We start from the raw sequence: 22,534 nt of genomic DNA on the forward strand, positions 1-22,534 counted from the left end.
CCTGAGTGAAACATTCCCAATGCCCCAGTCTTGAGTTGGGACATCTCTGAGATCTTTCATACTCTCCCCCTCACTGGTCCCCAGCAAGTGTGAGCCCCAACTGCCCACAGAGGCTTGCTCAGGCACCTCCTTTAGCCCACCCCTCCTGAGAGGTTCTGGAATCCGCTCCCAAATAAGCCACTCAGAACATCTTTCCCCAACAGGATCTCCTGAAGCCCAGGATGGCCTTGAACTCATTACCCTCTGCCTCTTCCTCCCAAATACTGGGATTACAGACATATGCCACCATACCTTCAGCATTGACTTTGGGAGAAGTCCTGCTAAGATAGCCCCTGGTGTATAAAAGAAAGGGGACGTTTGTGGCTGCAACTCACAATCAATGACTTGCAGTGTGGAACCAAAGGGTAGGAGTGAGAGAACTGATTGCTCGTGAAGTAAGAGGCTGCATTAAAAACAAAACAAAACAAAAATAAAAACAAAAAACAAGCCAAGACAACAGGGAAGAAAAAAAAAACTTAAACGCATTAAGAAAGCTGACCAAAAGTCTAGCCTGCCCTTTATTATCATCATGGGGCAGCAGTTCTAACCTATCTCAGTGATAAAATTCTCCCCCCTACTGGTGCTGATAGCTTTCTCTGCTGCATGCTACCCCCTTGGCATGCCGCCGACTTCTGGAGCAGAGTGTAGAGAGCAGTTAAGATGAGCAGGAGATGAGAGAGGCGGTGCTGATTCTCCGGTCTCACAGGAGGAGCTTCACTTCACATCTCTGCCTTTGCACATTCTGGTCCCTTTCACAAGGAATTTTTTCTTCTCCCATGAGAGCTCTGTGCAGTCGGTCATCACTTTCTCCAAAAAACCCTTCCTGACCATCATGGACCACATGATTCCTGTGGCCTCGTGTGGGCCTCTGAGCACTTCCAAAATGGCAGTTTCACACTGGATTGCTTTTGTCTGTTTTGTTTTTTAAAACCACTAGACAGCTCCATTAGGACCAGACAATGGCTTGTTCACCTAGGCACAAGAGCTGAGGGAAGTCAAGCTCTTATAGGCAGGAGAGCAGGGGATGAAAGGACACTTGGAGGTCAGAAAGGCGTAGGGTCTGTGGGGTAAGAGGGTGGCAGACCTAGGGTGGACTTCTCTTCTCCTTTGTGGTGGGAGTTCCAGGTGGTTTGGACTTAAGGAACATGATCTTCCCTGCATGTTAACAGAATTTCTTTGGTTGCAGACTGAAAACAGTGTAGCAGAAAAGGCTGGTGCCAGGTACCCAAGTGAAAAACAACAATGACTTGGGTCATGGTACCAACCAGAATGGGGAAAGTGACTTCATTTGACTACCAAAAAGTACTGTACTTGAAGAAACTTGGAGAAATAATAGGTCGTAAAAATCTTGACGGAGACAGACTAACAAGTGACTGACATTTGACCATTGGCTCACGGGCCCCAACAATGCTCTGATCTGGTCTGTCACTTGCAAAGGGAAGGTGGGTAATAGAATAGACCCCATGAATTTGTTAAAAGGGGGTGTAAAGGTTTTGGCACAGGATTTGGCATGCGATCTGCATGTACAGACGCTATCCTAGAAGCCAACTTACCAGCTCCCAGGAGCATCTAAACCACTTACTGGCTGACTGCGACACGGCTTCCAAATCTACAAAGTGCTAGAGTGCTGTCATTAATACCAACTGCATAAGAGATAATCTGGGGAGTTCAATAAATGCATCCAAATTTAGCAAGTAGAATAAGGTGCCACCAGGCAAGCACTACAGGCACGCTAATAAATTACCATAAAAAAATCTAAACCAGATGGTCTAAGTTCTTCCCCAGCCTAGTACACACTCCACTTCGCAGATGAGACGGCTGCTGTAGTTGGCAGCAAGGTGGCCTCTCTCCAGGAATGAACTGCCTGACACTTAGCGGTTGGCTTGTTGTAGGCGGAATCAGAATCTGGCTTTGAGAAACCGAGTCCCCGCCCGCGTGCTCCCTGGCGGAACCTTCCAGCGAGGTGCTGACAGTTCCAGCCCGGAGCGTATACAAAGCTAGGAGCTATTTCCGGCGCAGGTTTCTGTGTTTCTGCGCAGGTGCGAACTGAGCCCGGAGCCGAAAGCGAAGGGAGTTTCTACCCCAGGCGTTGCCACTGCGCGCAGTCCGGCTCCTCCGAGGCGGAGCGGCTTGCGGCCCTGACAGCTCCTTTCCTTCCTTCCCCACAGAAGCCGCGAGCGTCCATGGCGGGCTTGGAGGTTCTCTTCGCTTCGGCCGCGCCGGCCATCAGCTGCCCGCAGGACGCGCTCGTCTGCTTCCTGCACTGGGAAGTGGTGACAAACGGCTACTATGGCTTGGGCACCGGCGACCAGGTACGCTGCGGAGCCGGCCTGGGTGGAGGGGAGTCTGAAATCAGAGGCCCAGAGGCCTCGCCTGACCCTGCCAAGCCAGGGCCCCAGGCTTCTGACGCCGCGCTTTAGCGTGCCTGGAGCTGGTGCCAACCGCTGGCACTGTTGTGTGTAAACCCGAGAACGGAAAGGCGTCCCGGCACAGCCCAGCGGTCGCTCAGGCCATGTTGTGTGGATCTGACACCGAGACAAGCTTGTAGCTTCCTCAAAGTCCCCATCCGTCCAATTTCCACAAAGCATCTTTATCATACAGTCATGGCGTGGACTACTCAATGCTACACACCTCACTCAAGACTCACACCGCCCCCCATCTGGTTCCAAGCACAGGTATAGTGGTGAACTTTGACCTACTCAGCCATATTCTAGAACCCCCACTCAGCAGGATGGACCAACCACCATCTACTCACTACTCTTCTTCCTGTTCTTCCCTTCCCAGAATCCCATCTACTCTCCTATCTCCAGATTCTGCCACTTAACTGATGGGGCCTTGTTGACATCCGCATACAGGCCCAGTATACGTGACAGATTCTCTGTCCTAGCCGCCACCCTTTCTCTGCCCCTTCCTCATGACCCCAATGTCTACCTGTATGGCAAGTTTTTGGGTGAACTGGCCTTAGTCCTTTACTGCCCCCTCCATACTCCTCTGCTCCATCAGAGGAAGTATCCTCCCGGCCACAGTCCCACGTACACATCCTTGGGGACTCAGGGACTCCAGGCTCCTCTGTCTCTGTCTTGACAATCAAAATTCAGACCAGTTCTGGAAAGAAGGTCCTCTCACCCCGTGGATCTTACAGAGAGATTTCATCTTCGTCTCATTTCTAACTGCATCAGTTCCCAAGCCCCTACTTATTTTTAACTTCGTTGATATATATGTTAGTACGCTTTCGCTCCTAACACAACTTAATGAACTCCTCCTTTGACACACTTTGAACCGTCTGAACACTTAACCAAGCATGACCCTGCTGGAGTTCCATTCTTGTCTGAAATACGACCTCTCTACCCCTTTCACGCTTTACCACCCATCAGAAGGAAGCAATACACAAAGATTTTTATTGATTTCTTTCCTCTCTCTGTTCCTTACCAAACCTCAAGTAGCTCCCCAGGACTAAAAGATGCAGGATCCAGACATCTCCCAGAAGGACAAGGAGCCTGGAGGCTGGGGGTTTTGGAAGGCATTGCCTGCTGGCCCTTTGTCTACCTGCATGCCCTTAGAGGAGACAGGTGTTGTGGTGTGTTTGTTTCCTGCTGTCCCATCTCCGAGTCCTTGCGGGGCTCAGGTTGCACTTGTTCACTCGCTGCAGATGGGTGTACTCCTGTTCAGAGTAGAAGTCAAAAGGATTTGGGAGGCATCTTTGCTATTAATTTATCTAGTAGAGAATTTTATTTTCCAGCCGGGACCAGCAAACCAATAGTGCTTGCCTGACTTGGAGGGCATCTGTATTGTCTCTCTAGCCGCCTCCTGCCACCCACACTCCCTGGAGTGATAACGGGGAAACAAAGTCCTCAGAGTATGCACTGGACTGTGTGACACCAACTGGGCAGCTAAACGGAAAGATATCTTATCCACTTTCTCTTGGGCTTTGTGTCTAGCACTGTAGAGCTGTGCATTGTAATATTTGATTTGAAGACCAACAGATCCTTAACTTGGAACAAAAATCTGACATTGGTTTGGCATCCTTATTGAGGTCAGGGCAAACAGCTCAGTAGCTGTGTGGGATGACTTAAGTGGCGGGGGCTTGGAGATGGCCATAGACATAGAACTTGGCTTTCTGTGGTGGGAGTCTGAAGATTATGGAGAAAGAGAAAATGACCTGTTTGTTTGTGTGGTTTTGGTGGTTGATTGGTTGGTTGCACTCTAGTCTGTTGGCACTGGGGTGAGCTCAGCGGCCATTAAAGGATGTTTCTAAAGTTCCCCTTAGCTTCTTAGGACCAGTCTGCTGGGGAAGCTCTCCAGCCTGCCCTGCACTGCTCTGCACTGCTCTGCACTGCCCTGCACTGCCCTGCACTGCCCTGCACTGCCCTGCATTGCCCTGTACTGCCCTGCACTGCCCTGTACTGCCCTGCACTGCCCTGCACTGCCCTGTACTGCCCTGCACTGCCCTGCACTGCACTGCACTGCCCTGCACTGCCCTGCTCTTGAACAGGTCTCAACTCCTCTCAGGCTGTTGAGTTCTCATCTGAGGGAGTTAAATTATACAAACACACATTGGTCACTTGCCAACCATCACCTTCTGGGACACTTGATATTTATATCAAGGTGTCGAGGGCGGCCACACGAAGTGTTGGACCTGTGCCACTGCTGTTTTCTGGGGAACACCAGTCTTATCACAGTGAGGCGCCAGCTTTACCTGACCCCAGCAGTTCTCTCTGGCTGTGGAATGAAGGTGTTGAGGTGGAGAGCAGAACAGGTTGTCTGTATGCTGAGAGCACATGCCGGTGGCACACACAGAGGAGGCAGGAGAAAGCCAAAGGCCTTGACAGAACATAGATAAGGTATGTCACCCCAGCTTCCAAAGTAACCCTTAAATCCACAGCACTGTAGGAGTCACCCAGTTTAGGCAAAAGAGTGGTTTCTCAGGGCCGTGGTTAGTTTCGCTTTCATTTCCTCACGCTCTCCCCTTGAGGCTTGTATGATTGTCACCTAGCCAAGTTTGACTGGGTCTCCTCTGCCAATGGATTTCCAAGCACCAGGGGTGGCTTCCCTTGTCCTTGTGTGTAAAATCCTTCACATCTGGACCTTTTCTTTGTCAGTGTTCTCCATCTCTAGCCTCCTTCCCTTCCACATGTTCTCATGAACACAGCTTCTAGTCAATTTCTACGTTGGCAATGTAAATGGGTGGTTTTTAAGGTTTTTTTTTTCATAAATGATGTTGGACCTTAAACCATTTTCCAATTCCTCCCATTCCCTCTGTAAATCCCCACTTCAGGTAGCCCCCCCACCATAGCCCCCTTGTAAACCCCAGTCCAGTTAATGCCTCCTGCTGGAATATTGCTGATCTTGTTGACTTGATCTTATGTAGGTAACTATGTCAGTGTGAGCTCATGTGTCCATGTGTCCCAGAGGACAGTGATCCCTGGAGTTCCCCCTTGTCCTTGCCAGCACACATACACACACATACGGAGTTTTCTCTAGAATGCTATGATTAGATCTAGTGTGTTCTTTCTAATAGCCATGTTATATCTGCTGTCAGTGTATTTTGCATTTTACCTCTGCTTTGGCTGCTCAAGCCCAGGCTGAGGTGAATATCCCAGTTGCTTATCAGGTCCCATGTGTCTGAACGGGTTTCTTCTAGGAGGACATTCGAGTGTTGGCTTATAGGCTAACCTACTAGTACTAAATACAGCTAGATGGTATCCCAAAAGGCCTGTGTAAGTTTAAATCCCCATAAGTAGTGTCTGAAAGTCACTCATGCCCAGTCAAACTCACAGTCATAGGCTGATGGATGGGTGTACCCTAGATCTCCTTATTTCAGCTGTGCTTCTCCTATAGCTAGTAAATTTGAGTAAAAGAAACTTTTATACTGTTAGCTTCTTTTTCTGTTGTTTGCTTTCCAAGTACCCCCTTATGTGCTGGTTATTAATAATTGCCATTTGTGGGTCCTTTTGGCTGCAGTATCTGTGACTGAAGAAAAGTTTTATGTTATGATTGTCTCACAAGCGGCATTGTGTTTCTTATAGGGGTCCAGCTTAAGCCCTTTCTTCCCATCTGGAAATAATTGTGCTTATTTTTACTATAACTTGGGAACTAGTCTCATATTTTAATGTATAAAAGGGAATGTCCTAGTTGTTTGGGTTTTTGTTTTTGTTTTGCCAACTTAACACAAGCTAGAGTTATATGGGAAGGGGAATCTCAATTGAGAAAATGTCTCTATAATATAGATAAGTCTGTAGGTAGGCCATTTTCTTAACTAGTGATTGACATAGGAGAGGCAGCCCAGCTCACTTTTTAGTTGGTTCTAGGGTACCTAAGAAAGCAACCTGAGCAAGCCAGTAGGCAGTGTTCCTCCATAGCTTCTGCTTCAGTTCCTGCCCTGACTTCCTTCTGTGATAGACTGTGATGTAGAAAACTAAATAAAATAATAAAGTAAATAAAAATAAACCCCAGTTGCTTTTGATCATGGTGTTTTATTAGCAATAAAAGTCTTAGCTTAGACAGGGAAATCTTAGAATTATTAAAAAGGGAAAGCAAGGAGACCATCACAACAAATACACAGAAAGATACATTTTACAATCCACCAGACTGGCAAAAACAAGCAAGTAGATAATAGCAATGCTGCAAACTGTGTGTAGCACCAGAAGCTCGCTTATTGCAAATTGAGCACATTAGTACACAGCTTGCATTTATCTTATAAAAGTTCATCCCCTGGGCAAACCACATGTATGCCAGATGTGTACAACAGTGTATTCATAGCATCATTGTTTATAATGGAAAACGAAGTCAGCTAGAAGCACTTCTAATGTCCATCAGACAGTGAATTTGTGGATCACAGCATATTCATTTAATGGAACACTGTATAATTGTCTATGTAGACCAACTATAGAATACGTCTACATGGATATCCTTCTTAAAACAACATTAAACGAATTGTGCAAGTGTTGGGTCAAGAAGATGACCCAGTCTGTGAATGCCTACCTTGTAGGCATGAGTTCCTGAGTTCTCATTCCTAGTACCCATATAAAAGCCAGGCACAGAGCTTAGCAGAGGAAGAGGCACATCCCTGGATCTCATTGACCAGCCTTACTGAACCATTGAGTTCCAGGTTCAGTGAGAGACTATACAGGTCTCAGAAAATAAAGGGGGAAAGCATTGAATTCCACAGCTTTTGAACACACACAAACTAGTGTATTTAGTGTATATGGGTGTTTCGTCTGCATGTGTGTCTTTTCACCTTGTGCATGTCTGGTACCCACTAAGACAGAAGAAGATGCCAGATCCTTTGGGTCTGGAGTTACAGGTATTTGAAAGCTTCCATGTGGGTACTGGGAATCAAACCAATTCTTCTGGAAGAACAACCAGGCTGAACATCTGGCTGAACATCTCCAGCCCCTGACACAGTATGTTTTTATAACTGCACATGTAGTGATGCAACATGAAGGAAAAGTGAAAAATAATAATAAAAGTACAGGGTGTTGGTTGCTCTTGAGGACAGGGCATCCTGAGATACACAGGCTTTAGTGATAATGTTAGTGGCTGATGACACTGAATTTCCTATGCTGGTGGTGACTACATAGGTGTCTGTTTTATAACTTTTAAATCTAGTTTGTGTGCTACGTGTGGAGTATATGTTTATACTTTTTATCAGACGACTACAGTTGGTTGGCGAATCTCTGTTAGGACCTTGCTTTTTGTGACTCTATTATAGATAACTCAATGTCTGAACCATGGGAAGCACTACTTTGAATTTCACACTGGCATTATTTTTGTCATGATGATAAATGATTATTAAGCCAAGACTGTAGTTATTTTAATTCTAATTTTGGTGATTCTGGGAATTAGCACATGGTCCTCATACATGCTAGGCAAGCACTCTACTAATCTGTATCCTAGCCCAAGGCTGTAGATTGCTGACAGGTTCCTCCTGTGCTGTGTTGCCAAGGCCACCAGGTAGCTGAGTGAGAGCACTGGTTCCCAGACTTCTGACTTTCTGTGCATCCTTGAGCACATATCTGTGATGTGAGGGATGGGATTAGGTTATGGGTAAGATGTCCTTTATAGTTCTGTGTTCTGAGGCCAAGATCTTTCTTTTCTCAACCCTTCTGTCTTCTCAGCCAGGTCCCAGTGATAAGAAGTCAGAACTCCTGCCAGCTACATGGAACAGCAATAAAGAACTGTATGTCCTCCGGTATGAGTCTAAGGATGGGGCCAAAAAACTCCTCCTGAAAGCTGTCCCTGTGGAGAATGGCATGATCATCAATGTTCTGGTGAGTCCGCGCCCGGGCCTGCCGACGGTGTGGGGCTGAGATGCCTGACTAGTAACTCACTTCAGCAATACGTTCGGAAATGTCCCCAAAGTTTAATCTAGTAATTCTCCTGAGGAGAGAAACCGTAGTAGATGTAGATGTGTATTTATTGCCTGTATTATACAGAAAAGGGATGTCCTGCCCACAGCAATGCTCACTCGCCGACAGCACGAGAGATGAAGGCTAGTGTAGTCTCAGCAGCTCTTTTAGTTTCCAAAGTAAGAAGTTTTTCTGCCTTGGGCCCTTTGCATTTCATGTTTCTTGCTCTGGAGACTCTCTCCCACATCACATCATACACATATACACCCTCCACCATTTCATCGTTCCTTTAGTGCCTCTCTCTCCTTCCCTCTCTGTCTGTCTCTGTGCCTCTGCGTGTGTGTATTCATGTTCATCTATTCAAAAAGTTCAGTCCTGACTATCCACCTCCATCTGCCAGACAAGTCTAAATGATAGCTCTCAAGCCTGTTTATTTTTCAGTTGATACACATAACATCTTGTATTTCTGTACTTATATATACTCTTTTTTAATGCTGGTATTTTGCCCCTGAACTGTGAGCACCCTGAGGCAGATGACTTTCTTTCTGTTCCATTCTGTGGTGGTGGTTTGTGTGTGCTCTTGAAAGTATCTGTATCTGGCTGTATTATTCGTATTTGGCTTTTTCCACTCAGAATGTTTTGGAGATCTTTACATAACACAGATAGATAGACAGCATTCTCTTTCAGTATTATATATTATTGACAAACTGGGTTCTTAGTTGCAGACAATTCCTTCAGATTAATTTAAGTGGCTTAACAGAACTGAGATAGCTCACTGAAGTAGGTTCCAAGCTAAGCTTCCAAGAGTAGCACCCCAACCCCTAGAAACCACTGTTGATTGCCCCCTTCCGGCTTGGGTATTGATTGGTTCTGTCAGTGTGGAGTGCCCCATGCTGTGACTCCTGCAGCCTGGTTGCTCCCCTCATGAGCAAGATGTCTGCCCATAGCTGGGGCTGCTTTCCAGTGTTGCCCTAGGTTATGATTATGTATCCATTGGGTACCTCAATTCCTTGCCCACCTTCCCCTGTATACCAATGAACTGAGAACTGTACCCCCATCCCTCATTTTCTGTTTTCACTTTTCTAGGAACATGGCACACAGCAGGTGGCAGACTTGACTCTGAACTTAGATGATTATATTGATGCAGAAGACCTGAGTGATTTCCACAGGTACTTCTAAAGGATGTCTTTTCCATGAGAAAAGGCAGAGGGAGTCAGTAGCAAGAAATAAGGAATGGTATGGAAGTGCCCAGAGAACCAAGTGTGGTTGACTGAAGAGCTTGCCTCCGAGGCACAGTCAGTTCTCAATTCTCTTATTGTGTGTTTGTTTGTGTGTTTGAAGACAAGACTCACATAGAAAATATCCCATGAAGTAAGGTGATGCATTCAAGAGTCCACAGATGCTACAGTTGCTACAGACTTGTGTCTAGGCCAACTCCAGCAAGTGCCTCCATGGGTAGAGACACTTCGTGATAGAGGCTCTTGTGCACAGGCATGACAGCCTGAGTTCTGACCCTGAATCCCACAGGTGGCAGGAGAGAGCTATGAGAGAGTTGTTCTCTGATCTCTACACACGTGCCATGTCACACGCGCACACACACACATGCACAAATACATTCTAAAAAGGAGGAGCTTCCTTAGAGAAAGTATGCTTAATCAAGACTTCACTCCACTCCCACCTTTTTTTTTAATAAACATTTTAGAGCCCAAAGTTAGTTCCTACCTGCCCACTGTTCCCATCATCATCTGGTACCAGAGTATCTGTTATAAGCCCTGTACCTAACTGACACCTCACCCCCATGTTGGGGTTCACTCTCAGTGTTGTGCTCTATGGAGTTTGGGCATACTCGATGTTGTAATGTCATGGGGCACTGTTTGACACTGGAAACGTCCTTTGTGTTCTACCTGTTCATCCCCCTCCCACCCTGTCCCTGGGAAATGGTGATCCTGTTACTGTCTCCATAGTTTTACCTCTTGCAGGATGTTGTGGTTGGAAAAGGAGCCCACATGAACTGTCTTCTGATGTGGCTGTGCTGCTTGCAATCCTGCTGGCAGTGACTAAAGAGAGTTTCCGCGGTCCCACACCCTTGTCAGCCTTTGGCAGTGCAATAGTGGTGTCCGCTTGTTTCAAGTGTAGCTCTTTGGAGATAGGATGTGGATCTTCTTTCTTAGGCTTATTTTTCCATGTAGTTCTTCTTTGATGAGGCTGTTCAGATCAGTTTTTCTCAATTTTGACTTAGTTGTTCATTCTCTTACTGAGTTTTAAGAGTTTTGTATAATTTAGGTGACGGTGCTTTATCTGTTAAATGTTCTCCACATATTTTCTCCCAGCTTATGGTTTCTCATTCTGCTGACATCCTAAACTTTTAATGTTAAAAACTGTAAGCTACAGAAGAGAGACGGTTTACAAAAACACACAGTGGATACCCATCTTACCATTACCCAGATTAACCAGCTTTTAACATTTTGTTACTTTTGCTCAATAAGACATTATGGCATTTTTTATTCTTGAACCATATGAGGATTATTTATAGGCTTTATGTAGTTTGATCCCTAAATACTGTAGCATGGAACAACAGAGAAAGTCTGGTGTGTGTGTGTGTGTGTGTGTGTGTGTGTGTGTGTGTGTGTGTGTGTGTTTGTGTGTGTATGGTGTATGTTCATGTGAGCATGTAGGTGTGCATGTTCTATACTATGTGTTTGCAAGTCAGTGCAAGCCAGAGGATAACCCCAGGTTTAAGCCGTCACTTGTGACAGGGTCTCTGTTGTTTTGCAGCTGTGTGCGCCAAGCTAGCTGGCCCACAGCTTCAGGGGCTCTTCTTCACCACAGGATCACTAGGATTGCAGGTGTATGCTACTGTGTATGGGTTCTGGGGATGTAAATTTGGGTCCTCACACTTGAGTGGCAAGTGCTTTACCTGTCCTTTCCTCAAGATCCCAACTCAAGCCATCTCCTTAGACTAGCAATCTCATAAGGATGTCATCTTCCTTAACTTTAAGACATCTTCCTTAACTTTAAAACAATTATCACACTTAGGAATGTAGCATTAGTATAATGTTTAATATGCACTCTGCATTCTGACTTCTACACCTATCCCAACAGTGTTCTTCAGAGCTGTTCTTTTAGTTTTTTTAATCACCTAAAAAGTGCCTGATGCATTAATTTTTATGTCTTTTTAATTCATTTTAATTAGCATAGTTCCTAGACTTTCATTTTTTTCCATTTTCTTGTTTTATTAAGACTTGAAATGTGTAGTGTGTGTCTGTGTATATGTGTCTATGTGTATATGTGTCTATGTGTAGTGTGTGTCTGTGTCTATGTGTATATGTGTCTATGTGTAGTGTGTGTCTGTGTATATGTGTATATTCCCCCTTGTTTTTGTGGTGCTGGGATCAAAGTCTCACTCATGTGCCGTGTTCCTGGTATTGCACAAAGGAAGAAATCATCTCATGAAAGCGTAGGCTCTGAGAGCTGACTGTGATCACCTCTTCAGCACTCGCCCCTTCTCTCCCGCTGCTTCCACCTGCATTGTGGTGCTTCTAGCCGCCTCCTTCTATCTGATTCTCCTTTTCACAGGCATGAACACCGTCTCTTCTGGGTAGGAGTTTGTGCCCCTTGGTAAGCTTGCTGGCTAGCTAAGAAGTGGAACCCTGGTTTATCCCTCTTTGCCTTGGCCTTTCTGTGTCAGACAGCATAGTAGGCTGTCTTTTGCCACTACCAAAATGAAATGGCATTTGTTCTTCCAAGGAATATTTTTTTTTTTTTTTTTGATTTTCGAGACAAGGTTTCTCTGTAGCTTTTTGGTTCCTGTCCTGGTACTAGCTCTTGTAGACCAGGCTGGCCTCGAACTCACAGAGATCCGCCTGCCTCTGCCTCCCGAGTGCTGGGATTAAAGGCGTGCGCCACCACCGCCCGGCCCGGGAAATTCTTTAAGAAGTTCTGCTTTAGGAGTTAGTAGTTCTTGAAATCAGGACTCCTTTCTACAAGTGAAGCCCATAAAGGTGATAGATGCCTTCTCATATCACATCTGCGTAGGCGGAGAAACAACAGAGTCTGTTGTGTTCTGTGTACTAAGTAAGAACACAATCAGTGTAAAGTTTAGGCGGCAATGGGCACTCTGATCTTCTGACCTGTGGCAGCTGCTATGCCATTTGACTTTTTGTTTTGTTTTGTAGTATTTTGGTTTGGTTTTTATGAGACAGGGTCTCATTCTGTAGTCCTGACTGGCCTGGGACTCACTTTGTAAACTCTGTGGCTTTAAACTCACAGAGATCCACTTGCCTTTGCCTTTTGAGTGCTGTGATTAAAGCTACAATGCTTGGCCCTTTGTTATCTTGTTTTGTGTGTGTGTGTGTATGTGTGTGTGTGTGTGTGTGTGTGTGTCAGGATCTTGCTAAGTAGGCCAGGATGCCTCAGCCTTCCTGGCAATTTGTTCTCCATTTCTAGAATTTTATCATTTCAAATGTTTTATATAGATAGAATTCATATATAATCTTGAGTTTCCCTTTACATTCAGCATAATCTTGTGATCCATCTAAACTATAGTGCACAGTAACTGTTTGTTACTCTTGTTTACTGGATATACTTTATGCTGTGCTTACAACAATTGGTTTAACAACTCACTGACTAAAGGACAAATTAAATGACTAGACTCTGTCCAGTTGGTGCAGTTATGGATAAGGACGCCATAGCATTTAAATACAGACTTGTGTGCAGTTAGTTGTGATTTTCATTTCTCTGGAAAATGCCCCAGAGTGCAATGATAAATTCATATTTGGTTTAATTTTGCCATGTCTACCGTTTTACATCCACTACCGTTACGAGTGAGCCCACTTCTGTTCATCTGTCCTAGCATTTGATTTTGTATTCTTTATGCAGTGTGCAGTGATGTGCAGGGATCTCTCATTGGGATCATTAATTTCCATTTCTCTAATACTGAATGACATTTTGAGGTGTTTCATTTTGTTGGGAGCAGACTTTCTTTGGAAATTTGTCATAGGAAAATAGTTTCATTGTTCACTTTTTAATCTTTATGATTTTCTTCTTTTCCCTTATTATAGTGCCCATAACTTCCAGTGTTATGTTAAATGAGGGTTGCCAGAAAGCACTTCCTTGCCTTATTCGCACAGTTAGGGGATAAAGGATTCTGGTTCCACTGTTGATTGTAGGGGAATATAGCAGATGCTTTTTACTAAACTGAGGATGGGTTCCTGTGTTCTTCGTTCTTTGTTAGTGCTGAGTTTTTATCTTGAGTGGATTTCTCATATTGTTTTGAGAAATGGTTTTACTTTATCAGTGTTTGATTTTCTGATTTTTTTTTCTTATTTGTTGGACTGGTAGGCCACACTGATTTGTGTCTACTAAGCCTTGCTTACCTAGAATAAATCCTGTTTGGTCAAATTGTATGGTTCTAATATATTTCGAGCTCAATTTTAGTATTTTGTTGAGGTTTTTATTTTTGAATTGGTAAAGAAATTACTGAGTTTGTGCTTTCCCTAGTTTTGATATAGACTAGTGCCAGCTTCCTGAACTAACTGCGAAGCATCCCCACCTGTGTTTCTGAAAGTGACTGTAAAGTTTTGTAACTAAACTTCACTGTGTTTCTCTCTGGAGTCTCTGGAGGAGGCTTAGGTTTCAGTCCCTTTTCTGTTGCTATGATAAACCGCCATGACCAAGGCGACCTGTAGAAGGGTTGATTTGGCCTTCTGATTTCAGAGGGACAGGTGTCCATCATGGAGAGAGAGCATGGCAGCAAGCAGGAATCAGGATAAACTGAGAATGATGCATGGCTTTTGAAACCCACCCAAGTGACACACTTCCTCCTGCAGGGCCACATCTCCTCAATCTACCCAAACAGGGCTCCAACTGGGACCAAGTATTCAAACACCTGAGACTATGGGGGACATACCTTCTAAGCCACTACAGTATGGGTCCCTACACTGTCTGGAAATGCTTGAGTTCCACAAGTTCAAAGACTTCTATTGTGGGTTCTAATGTGGTTCCATGTGACCAGGAACACTGTAGGCTCTCAGGTGTGCAGTTTGCTTTTTGAACCAGGGTGTGGCTCATTTTTAAAATGCCAGTTTTAAGAAACACCAGAGTCCTGCCCACTTGCTGCTACCTCATCTGGCCACCACACCTTAGCCATAGCTCAAGTTGCTTATTTCTCACAGGCAAGAGGGGACGGACACCTGGTAGGGGCAGCCTTCCCAGGATCTGGCTGAACTGAGCCCAGGACCAGGAACCTGGTTCATCCTCCCACAGAGCCTTTGCCTTCCATGACCCTTGCCATGACACGTGATGAACACACAATGAAGCTGAGGGAGGGGTGGCATGGGGATAAGGAGCAGCCAGTCCAAGCCCTGTGCCCCTACCTTCACCTCTTTCTAATGGGGTGGTAAATGAGGAGGGGCAACTCAGATGCCTAAGAAGCTTAGGCCCAAATCTCGGAGACAGCGCCAGGCTGTTGCCCCCCTCACCCAGGTCCGCCGGACGGCCCGTTCCCACCGTAGAAAACAGACCAAGCGCAAGGCCAAAAGTTCTCAGGGCCACCGCCCCTGCCACCAGAATACTGTACACAAGAATCGCAACCAGCTGCAGGAACCTGACTCCTCGTCTCCTTCCTGTAGGACCTACAAGAACAGTGAGGAGCTTCGGTCTCGGATCAGATCTGGAATCATCACACCTATCCATGAGCAGTGGGAGAAGGCTCGCGCAAGCAGTCCCCACCGGGAGTTCCCACCTGCCATTGCCAGAGAGGTGGACCCACTCCGGACTCCTTCACACCACCCTCATTCTAGCCGCCAGCCTCTTTGGTGAGTACAGAGCCCCCAGTGGCCAGCCCAGGAGCCTATGGTAGGATCCCACTGTCCATCCCATCCTGCTGTTTGACCCCTCCCTGGCCTCCAAGTGTCTTCAGCAGAATTGTTGGAAGTCTTGCTGTGTGGAGGTAGATAACAAGCATTACTAGATCGATGCATTCTGGTGCTGCTGCTGTCCAGGTGAATCAGTTACTCTTTGGGTGGGGCTAAGTGAGACTTTTGGGGAGAATGCATAGGGACAGAAGTGCCATCCTGGAGGGGAGGCAGCCCCAGTGTCTTCTCCATTTCACTACCTCTCATTGTGTACCTTCACACTGACATCTTCAGAAGATGGCCAAAAGGCTGCTCCGTGAATGAATCATCTTCAAGATCTTTGCAGAGTAGTTTAGCAGCAATAGTCCTAGAGACTATTATTCTGGTGGAGGGGACAAAGACATGGGACTATAGTCTATCTGAGACCACATGTCCTACAGTATAGTTGTATGCTTTTGGTTAGTTGATTAAAATCTTATAATTAATAGTTAGCGAGTCAGTTTGGTGAACTCTGAGAGAATGGAGAATAAGAAGTACTTGGAAAGTCTAGGGACTGCTTATGCTGCAGCCTCCTTATTCATGGAAGGGACTGGCAGCTGCCCTCCTGAAGGTCCCCAGCCACTGGTAAAGAGGCAGAGGAAAGGTTGGGGTCCAGGTGTCTTCACTCCCACCCCAATGCTCCAGCTGTGGTCTCAGTGAGTATGTTTGCAAGCTCTAAGAATAAGTGCTGGGCATTTTTCAAAATGAGTGCTTTTTAGACCTGAAGCAGTGATGCCCATCACTGAAGAGCTTTACACAGAGCTAGGAGCCTCTGCCCTTCACACATGACACAAACCCATGTTTCACTTCTCACTTCCCACACTTTGCCTGCCTCACTCCTGGGTTTATTTTCCTAAGTGTGGAGTGGCATGTCTGGAGCTTGTGGGGGATACTGGGTGCATCCACCCAAGAGTATAGCTGGAGAGTCAGTCCGCTGTAGTGGGGAATGCCAGGTGGATAGGGGCTTGACTCTCCTGAACTCTCCAAATTACATGTGATACTCAGACTGGGGAACAGACCGGAGAATAGAAGTACTGCCAAATTTCCAGGCAGTGAATTAATTCACCACTGTTTGCCTGAGGTTGTACAGTCTGAAATCAAGGAATCTGGGACGACACTGGCCTGGACAGAGTGCTCCAGGTTAGCCCTGTGCTTCCAGCCTTTTCTCTACCTATTTGTACCCCAGACTTCAGTCTCTAGACACCTGCAACTGAGAAAGAAGAACCTTCTTTACAGTGGGAAGATTCAGTGTCTCTAAGAGTGTAAGGCTGAGCCAGGTGTGGCCTGTAATCCCAGCACTTGGGAAACTGAGACAGAATTCAAATTCAACTCCAGCTGGGGCTACATAGTGACTGTCTCAAAATGCTACCACCACCAAAGTGTGGTTTTTGCTCCCTTTGTCTTAGTGATACTTGAGATGGACATTGGCACAGTTATGGGAAAATATATAGCAGAGCACTGTAACTAAAACCCAGTTTTCCAGCAAAGGACAAAAGTAGGGGCTTTCCCCACATGGAAATGGAATATGCTAAAAAGACCATAGAGAGACGAGAACTCAAAGGCCCCCATAAGCAGTTGATGGGTTTCTGGCTTCAGCTGCAGACTACACAGATATATTCAATTTTAAAGAGTATTTCCAACATTTCAAGAGCAGAACAGGAGAGCCTACCATCCAGGTAGACAGGCTGCTGGAGACCACACATGTAGTATGGAGCTTAGTGGTATTGGAAAAGCTCTAGGAACAAATGGACCTGGTTTGTTGGGTTTGTTTTAAGGTAGTGTCTCCCTATACAATCGAGGCTGGTCTCAGACAGAGCTCAAGATTTTTCTGCCCCTGCTTCCTGGATGTTGGGATTATAGGAGTGCACCACCATGTCCAGCTCAGCACCGATACTGGAGCCAGAATTTAAACCAACTGTATTGGTTGCCCTTTAAAATACAAATAAGATGATTTTTCCCTCAAGACTTAGAACAAAATATTCAAACTGTCTGAGGTAAAGTCCAAAGTTACTGTACCTTAAAGAACCAAAAACCCTTAGCTCCCAGAAAGATAGTCAACAGATGTCAGTACCAAGAGGTAGTACAGATACTGGGATTATCTGACTAAGACTTTAAAAGAGCCCTTGTAAAAATGCTATGGGGAGTGAGGGAAGCCATCTTGAATGCAATGTTAGGAAGTCTTAGCAAATAAAACAGAAGATACCAAGAAGGACTAAATGGAAATTTTAGAACTGAAAAATTGAACAAAGTTTACTAACAAGGTTTGCCTCATTGGATAGATTAGTAGTAAAATTAGATCAATTAAAGAGTTTGTTAACTTATAATCAAAGGAAATTACCCACCTAAAAAAAAAAAAAAAACAGCCGGGCGGTGGTGGCGCACGCCTTTAATCCCAGCACTCGGGAAGCAGAGGCAGGTGGATCTCTGGGAGTTCGAGGCCAGCCTGGTCTACAAGAGCTAGTGCCAGGACAGGAACCAAAGCTACAGAGAAACCCTGTCTCGAAAAACTAAAAAAAAAAAAAAAAAAAAACAGAGGAAAAGATGTTTTCTTTTACATGTATGAGCATTTTGGCTGCATGTGTGGGTGTGCACTACATACAAAAGCTAAAAGAGGTCACTAGATTCCCTGGAACTGGGGTCTCACAGCAGATAGTTGTGAGCTGTCACTTGGGTACTGGGTACTGAACCCAAGTCCTCTGCAGGAGAAGCAGGTGCTCTTAATCACCGAGCCATCTCTCCAGCCCCAAAGATTTAAAAATGAAATTTTCCGAACCTGTGGAGCAATTATAGAAGACCTAAGAAGATGACTGCGGGAGTTTTAGGAGAAGAGAGATTGCAGTCAGAGGTATACTGGATAAAATGGTGACTGGGAGGTTACTTGATTTGGCAAATTCTAAACAATGGGAACCCGATGAACTCAGTGCTTGGACATATAAACTGCTAAAATTTAAATACAGGGAAAAACATCTGAAAGCAACAAAAGAAATTGCATTGCTTGTGCAGAAATAAGAATGTGAGTGAGTGTTTCTCATCAGAAATTATGGAGACCAGAAAATTAAATCCATATTTTAATATGGAGAAAGAATTATCAATCAGTAAGTCAAGCAAAAGACCTTGGAGAAAGCCTCACAGATAGAATGAATCAATGAGAGAACAGAATGTCAGGGTCTGAGTATAGGGTAGAGTAGTGGTTCTCAACCTTCCTAAGGCCACAACCCTTTAATACAGTTCCTCGTGTTTGGTGACCCCAACCATAAAATTATTTTTGTTGTTACTTCATAACTGTAATTTTGCCACTGCTATGAATTATAATGCTAATATCTGTTTTTCCAGTAGTCTCAGGCAGCCCCTGTGAAAGGAGCATTCAACACCCCCACCCCTCTCAAAGGGGTCACAACCCATAGATTGAGACCGCGGGGGTAGAGGGATTAGAACAGTCAGACAGTGGCAAAGATTAACAATAATAGCCATGAAAGTCTGAGCACACGGGTTGGGCAGGCCTTGCAGCTCCCCTCCTCCATTCTGTTTCTTTCCTTCTCACACTGGTCCAGAAAGGCTAACGGAGATGCTGGTTACTTAGAAACCTTTAATTATGCTCTTTATTCATTCTCATTTTTGCTCCAGAGCTTTCTCAGAGAAGGAAGGACTTGATCCTTTGGGGAGAAAGGAGGAAATATTAGAGATTGCAGAGGTTTATGGCTAATGGCCGTCCAGCAGGCTGTGGTGCAAAGGTCACAGTAGACAGTGGGACTAAAAGTATCCAAGGGCCGTGATGAGCAGGTCAGGAAGCTCATGAAGCTACACCATGCTCAGACTCTCATGTCTCTATCTCGCCCCACCTGAGAAGCTTCTTTATTTTAGCTGTCAGGATTTGGTTTTGAAGTAATATTTCATGTATGGTGGAAGTTCTTGAATCTTAGGTAAAAATACAAGAACTTTGACAAAGTATGAATAAAATAGAATGTATCTGAGGTTATTATTTTACCTTGATTTATACTCAGCTCTTCATTATTTTAACTTTTTAAAAATTAATTAATTTTATGTATATGTGCCTATGTAAATTTATGTATAGTTCATGCATGCAGATGACCATAGAACCAGAAGAGGGTGTCAAATCCTCAGGAACTGGGGTTAAAGGTGGTTGTGTATGTGGTTATTGAGGAGGGTGCTGGGAGCCAAGCAGAGTTTCCTGTAAGAGCAGTGTGTTCTAGCTGGTGAGCCATCTCTGCTGCCTTGGTTTTAACTTTTTATTCTTTTATTTATTGTATGTACTATGGGTATTTGGGCTGCATGTTTGTGTGCCATGTATATATGCCTTGTGCCCATGAAGGTCAGACAAGGGCATCATCTCCTGAAACTGTAGTGACAGATGGTTGAGAGCCATCATGTAGTTCTGGGAATTGAACCCAGGTCCTCTGAAAAAGCAGTCAGTGCTTTATCCACTGAACCATCCTCTCAGGCCCTCCCATCCACCCACCCACTCTTATCTTTTGTTCAGCTCTTTTTCATATGATTTCCAGTTTAATATGATCATTGTTAATCACTGCTAAGGACCACTTTGAAGTATTCCTTATGTTGTGGTCTTATGAAAGGTTCGGCCTTGTCTGGTGTTCACTGTGCCCCCACTGGCATCAGCTTTAAGCTCCTGGGAGCCTAGGTGTTTGGCTGCTCTGGGAATTGTGGTAATTGTTCTTGTTTGTTTCAGGCGTGATCCCCTGAGCCCATTTGCTGTCGGGGGAGAAGACCTAGACCCCTTTGGGTGAGTATTTCTGGGGAGGCGGCAGCAATGTAACTTGCTTAGTGACTTTCAGCCTGGCTCATCTAATTTTAGAGTTTTCGTCAGCCTCCCTTTGGAGTGAAGGAGGTAGCTGCCAGGTGGCTGAGGAATCATGCTACTTTCTGTGCTCTGCCATACATAGAGGACCATGGGAGGACCATCTCCATCCCCTCTACATAGAAGGATCTCAGCCCTTCCCTGGATAAGAGTCATGAGAATTTACCAGATGAGGAATGAAGACCCACAGTGGGCCACAGTCTGTAGAGTGGTAGCTCGGGAATATTTGGTGGTTACCTCTCTCCACAGAGGGGATCTCTAAGCCCTGCTGTGTCCTCTGGTTCTCATCCTACACCCAGCAGTGCAGCTGTGCACTCTGCTCTCTGAGCGAGTCAGGTGACCTTTAAGTCCTGCTAAAGAGTGACCCCACTTTGATCATCTCATTTTGATAGTAGGACTCACTCGGCTCTGCAGGGCTGCTCAAACAGTGCTCAGCATGGGCAGAGCATTAGCCTATCCATCCCAGTTGGAGCGTATGAAGTCAGGTCCACGGTTGTTAGCAACTGTACTGACACCCTTAAGGAAATAGCAAAACCACATCATGAGCAGTCACGATGTCATTACTCCTAGGTTTTGAGTAATACTCTGCAGAGTCTGACAGTTCTGTATTGATCCTGGCCAATTCTAGCTCCAGTTCTTGACCAGTTGACCCCATTGGGTGTAAGACATGGCAGAGATCTCAACCCTGTGGGCTCAGGAAATCCTACAGAACTTCTTGCATCAGCAGCACACACTTTTGTGTTCTTGCTCACTTGTTTGATCTTGTGTCTGCCTGGACCACTACAGTAGCCCCGGTCAATTTTTACTTCACTCTATGCCTGTCTTGCATCTTCAAGGGCAGTAAGTCCCTGTTGCAGCTGCTTACCCAGCTTTCTTTCTGTCTCAGGTGTCAAAGAGGTGGCATGATTGTGGATCCCCTGAGATCTGGCTTCCCAAGAGCACTTATTGACCCATCCTCGGGCCTCCCGAACCGACTTCCCCCTGGTGCTGTGCCCCCAGGAGCTCGCTTTGACCCCTTTGGACCCATCGGGACCAGCCCATCTGGGTAGGTATTCATTCAGGTATGCTGAAACATGGGATTTGATGGCAGCTCAGCTTGGCTTCGTTCAGCATTGCAGCCCAGGTATCTGACTCCAGGCACAGTTACCACTGCTGCCTCCCTAGAGCCTTCCAGGAGTCCTCTCCTCCCCTCCTCCCCTTGGTGTCTTAAAGTTATCATTGCTGTGATAACACACAATGAATGAAAGCAACGTGGGGTGTAAAGGGTTTATTCTGCTTACAGCTCCACATCTGTTCATCATCGACGGGAGTCAAGATAGGAACCCAAAGAGAGCAGGAACCTGGAGGCAGGAGCTGTTGCCAAGGCCATGGAGTGCTGGTTACTGGCTTATTCCCCTTGGCTTGCTCAGCTCGCTTTCTTACAGAACCCAGGACCAGCAGCCCAGGGATGGTCCCACTCACAATGGGCTGGTCTCTCTCCCATCAATCACTAATTAAGAAAATGCTGTACAGGCTTGTGGAGGCATTTTTTTCTCTCAATCAAGGTTCCCTCCTCTCAGATGACTATAACTTGTATCAAGTTGACATAAAACTAGCCAGCACACTTGGTGACCCACCAGGGAGGACTTGGAGGAAGAGGTGCCTGTGCCCATAGTCCTTTTACAGATGAGAAGGGCAAGGTCCAGAGACTGGGCATTTGAGCCAAAGTAAGATTTAGACCCAGGCCATCTGGCCCTAGAGTTCATGATCTTAAACTCCATGTCACTCTGTAGGCCTCCTCTATACCGGGCATGGTTCCTGTGCACTCCGCCCTCATCCCTCCAACTAACTAGACCCTCTTTCCATTGCAGACCTAATCCAGACCATCTCCCCCCACCGGGCTACGATGACATGTACCTGTGAAGGCCTCAAGAATGTAACCTCTCAGCCTCCCTTTCACTCTCCTGGAGCTACCACCGCTAGCCCCGTCAGTGTCTGTGTTCTTGTGGGCTCAGGGCAGAGGATTCTGCCAATGTGTTTGCAGGCCCTCTGGGGTTGCATCCCCAGCCCTTGTCAAAGCCAAGGTACCTGCTGCAGCACCCCACCCAGCTGCAAATAGGTCTCAAGGAGAAATCAGTGTGTGTCTATCATCACCAGCTCCTCCCCACTTCTAAGGGAGACTCCGGCAACATAAACCCTCCACCCGATGCGGTCCCGGTCACAGCGCTATAAGAACAGAACGCATTTTGGATGTTATTATTAAGAACCAAATGTCAATACAGAATTCATGTTGCCGGTCTTCCGCTTTCCTTTTTTTGCTGATGCACAAACTCTTGAGAGTTTGATCCTTCACAGGACTAATTGACTCCTAGAAGTGCCCATTCTTCTCAAGCACGCCCCCTTTTCCCAAGTTACTCTTGCTCCTGACATCACTAAGATAA

At 45.7% G+C, this 22,534-nt stretch overlaps 1 protein-coding gene across 2 annotated transcripts; it reads left to right on the top strand.

Annotated features, from left to right (window-relative positions):
• The first annotated feature begins 2,051 nt into the window (after positions 1-2,051).
• On the top strand, positions 2,052-22,392 carry Psmf1 (proteasome inhibitor subunit 1). Of its 2 annotated transcripts, none has more exons than XM_057781662.1 (7): positions 2,052-2,351; positions 8,157-8,309; positions 9,474-9,556; positions 15,017-15,202; positions 19,986-20,039; positions 21,001-21,159; positions 21,965-22,392. In XM_057781662.1, the coding sequence occupies exons 1-7, from the start codon at positions 2,223-2,225 to the stop codon at positions 22,014-22,016; spliced, it is 816 nt and encodes a 271-aa protein (XP_057637645.1). In that variant the 5' UTR covers positions 2,052-2,222; the 3' UTR covers positions 22,017-22,392. The 2 variants fall into 2 exon arrangements, with proteins under 2 accessions (XP_057637645.1, XP_057637646.1); XM_057781663.1 differs by lacking the exon at positions 2,052-2,351 and adding an exon at positions 4,792-4,880.
• The last annotated feature ends 142 nt before the right edge of the window (positions 22,393-22,534 follow it).

The sequence above is a fragment of the Chionomys nivalis genome, chromosome 9 (genome assembly GCF_950005125.1).
Source record: "Chionomys nivalis chromosome 9, mChiNiv1.1, whole genome shotgun sequence".
In the NCBI taxonomy this organism is placed as follows: Eukaryota; Metazoa; Chordata; class Mammalia; order Rodentia; family Cricetidae; genus Chionomys; species Chionomys nivalis.

Bases quoted from the DNA above. Each gene is read 5' to 3' on its own strand.
- Psmf1 (XM_057781662.1), top strand. From the start codon at position 2,223: ATGGCGGGCTTGGAGGTTCTCTTCGCTTCGGCCGCGCCGGCCATCAGC. The intron at 2,352-8,156 runs GTACGCTGCGGA...CTGTCTTCTCAG, and splicing joins GCTTGGGCACCGGCGACCAG to CCAGGTCCCAGTGATAAGAA. The intron at 20,040-21,000 runs GTGAGTATTTCT...TTTCTGTCTCAG, and splicing joins GAAGACCTAGACCCCTTTGG to GTGTCAAAGAGGTGGCATGA.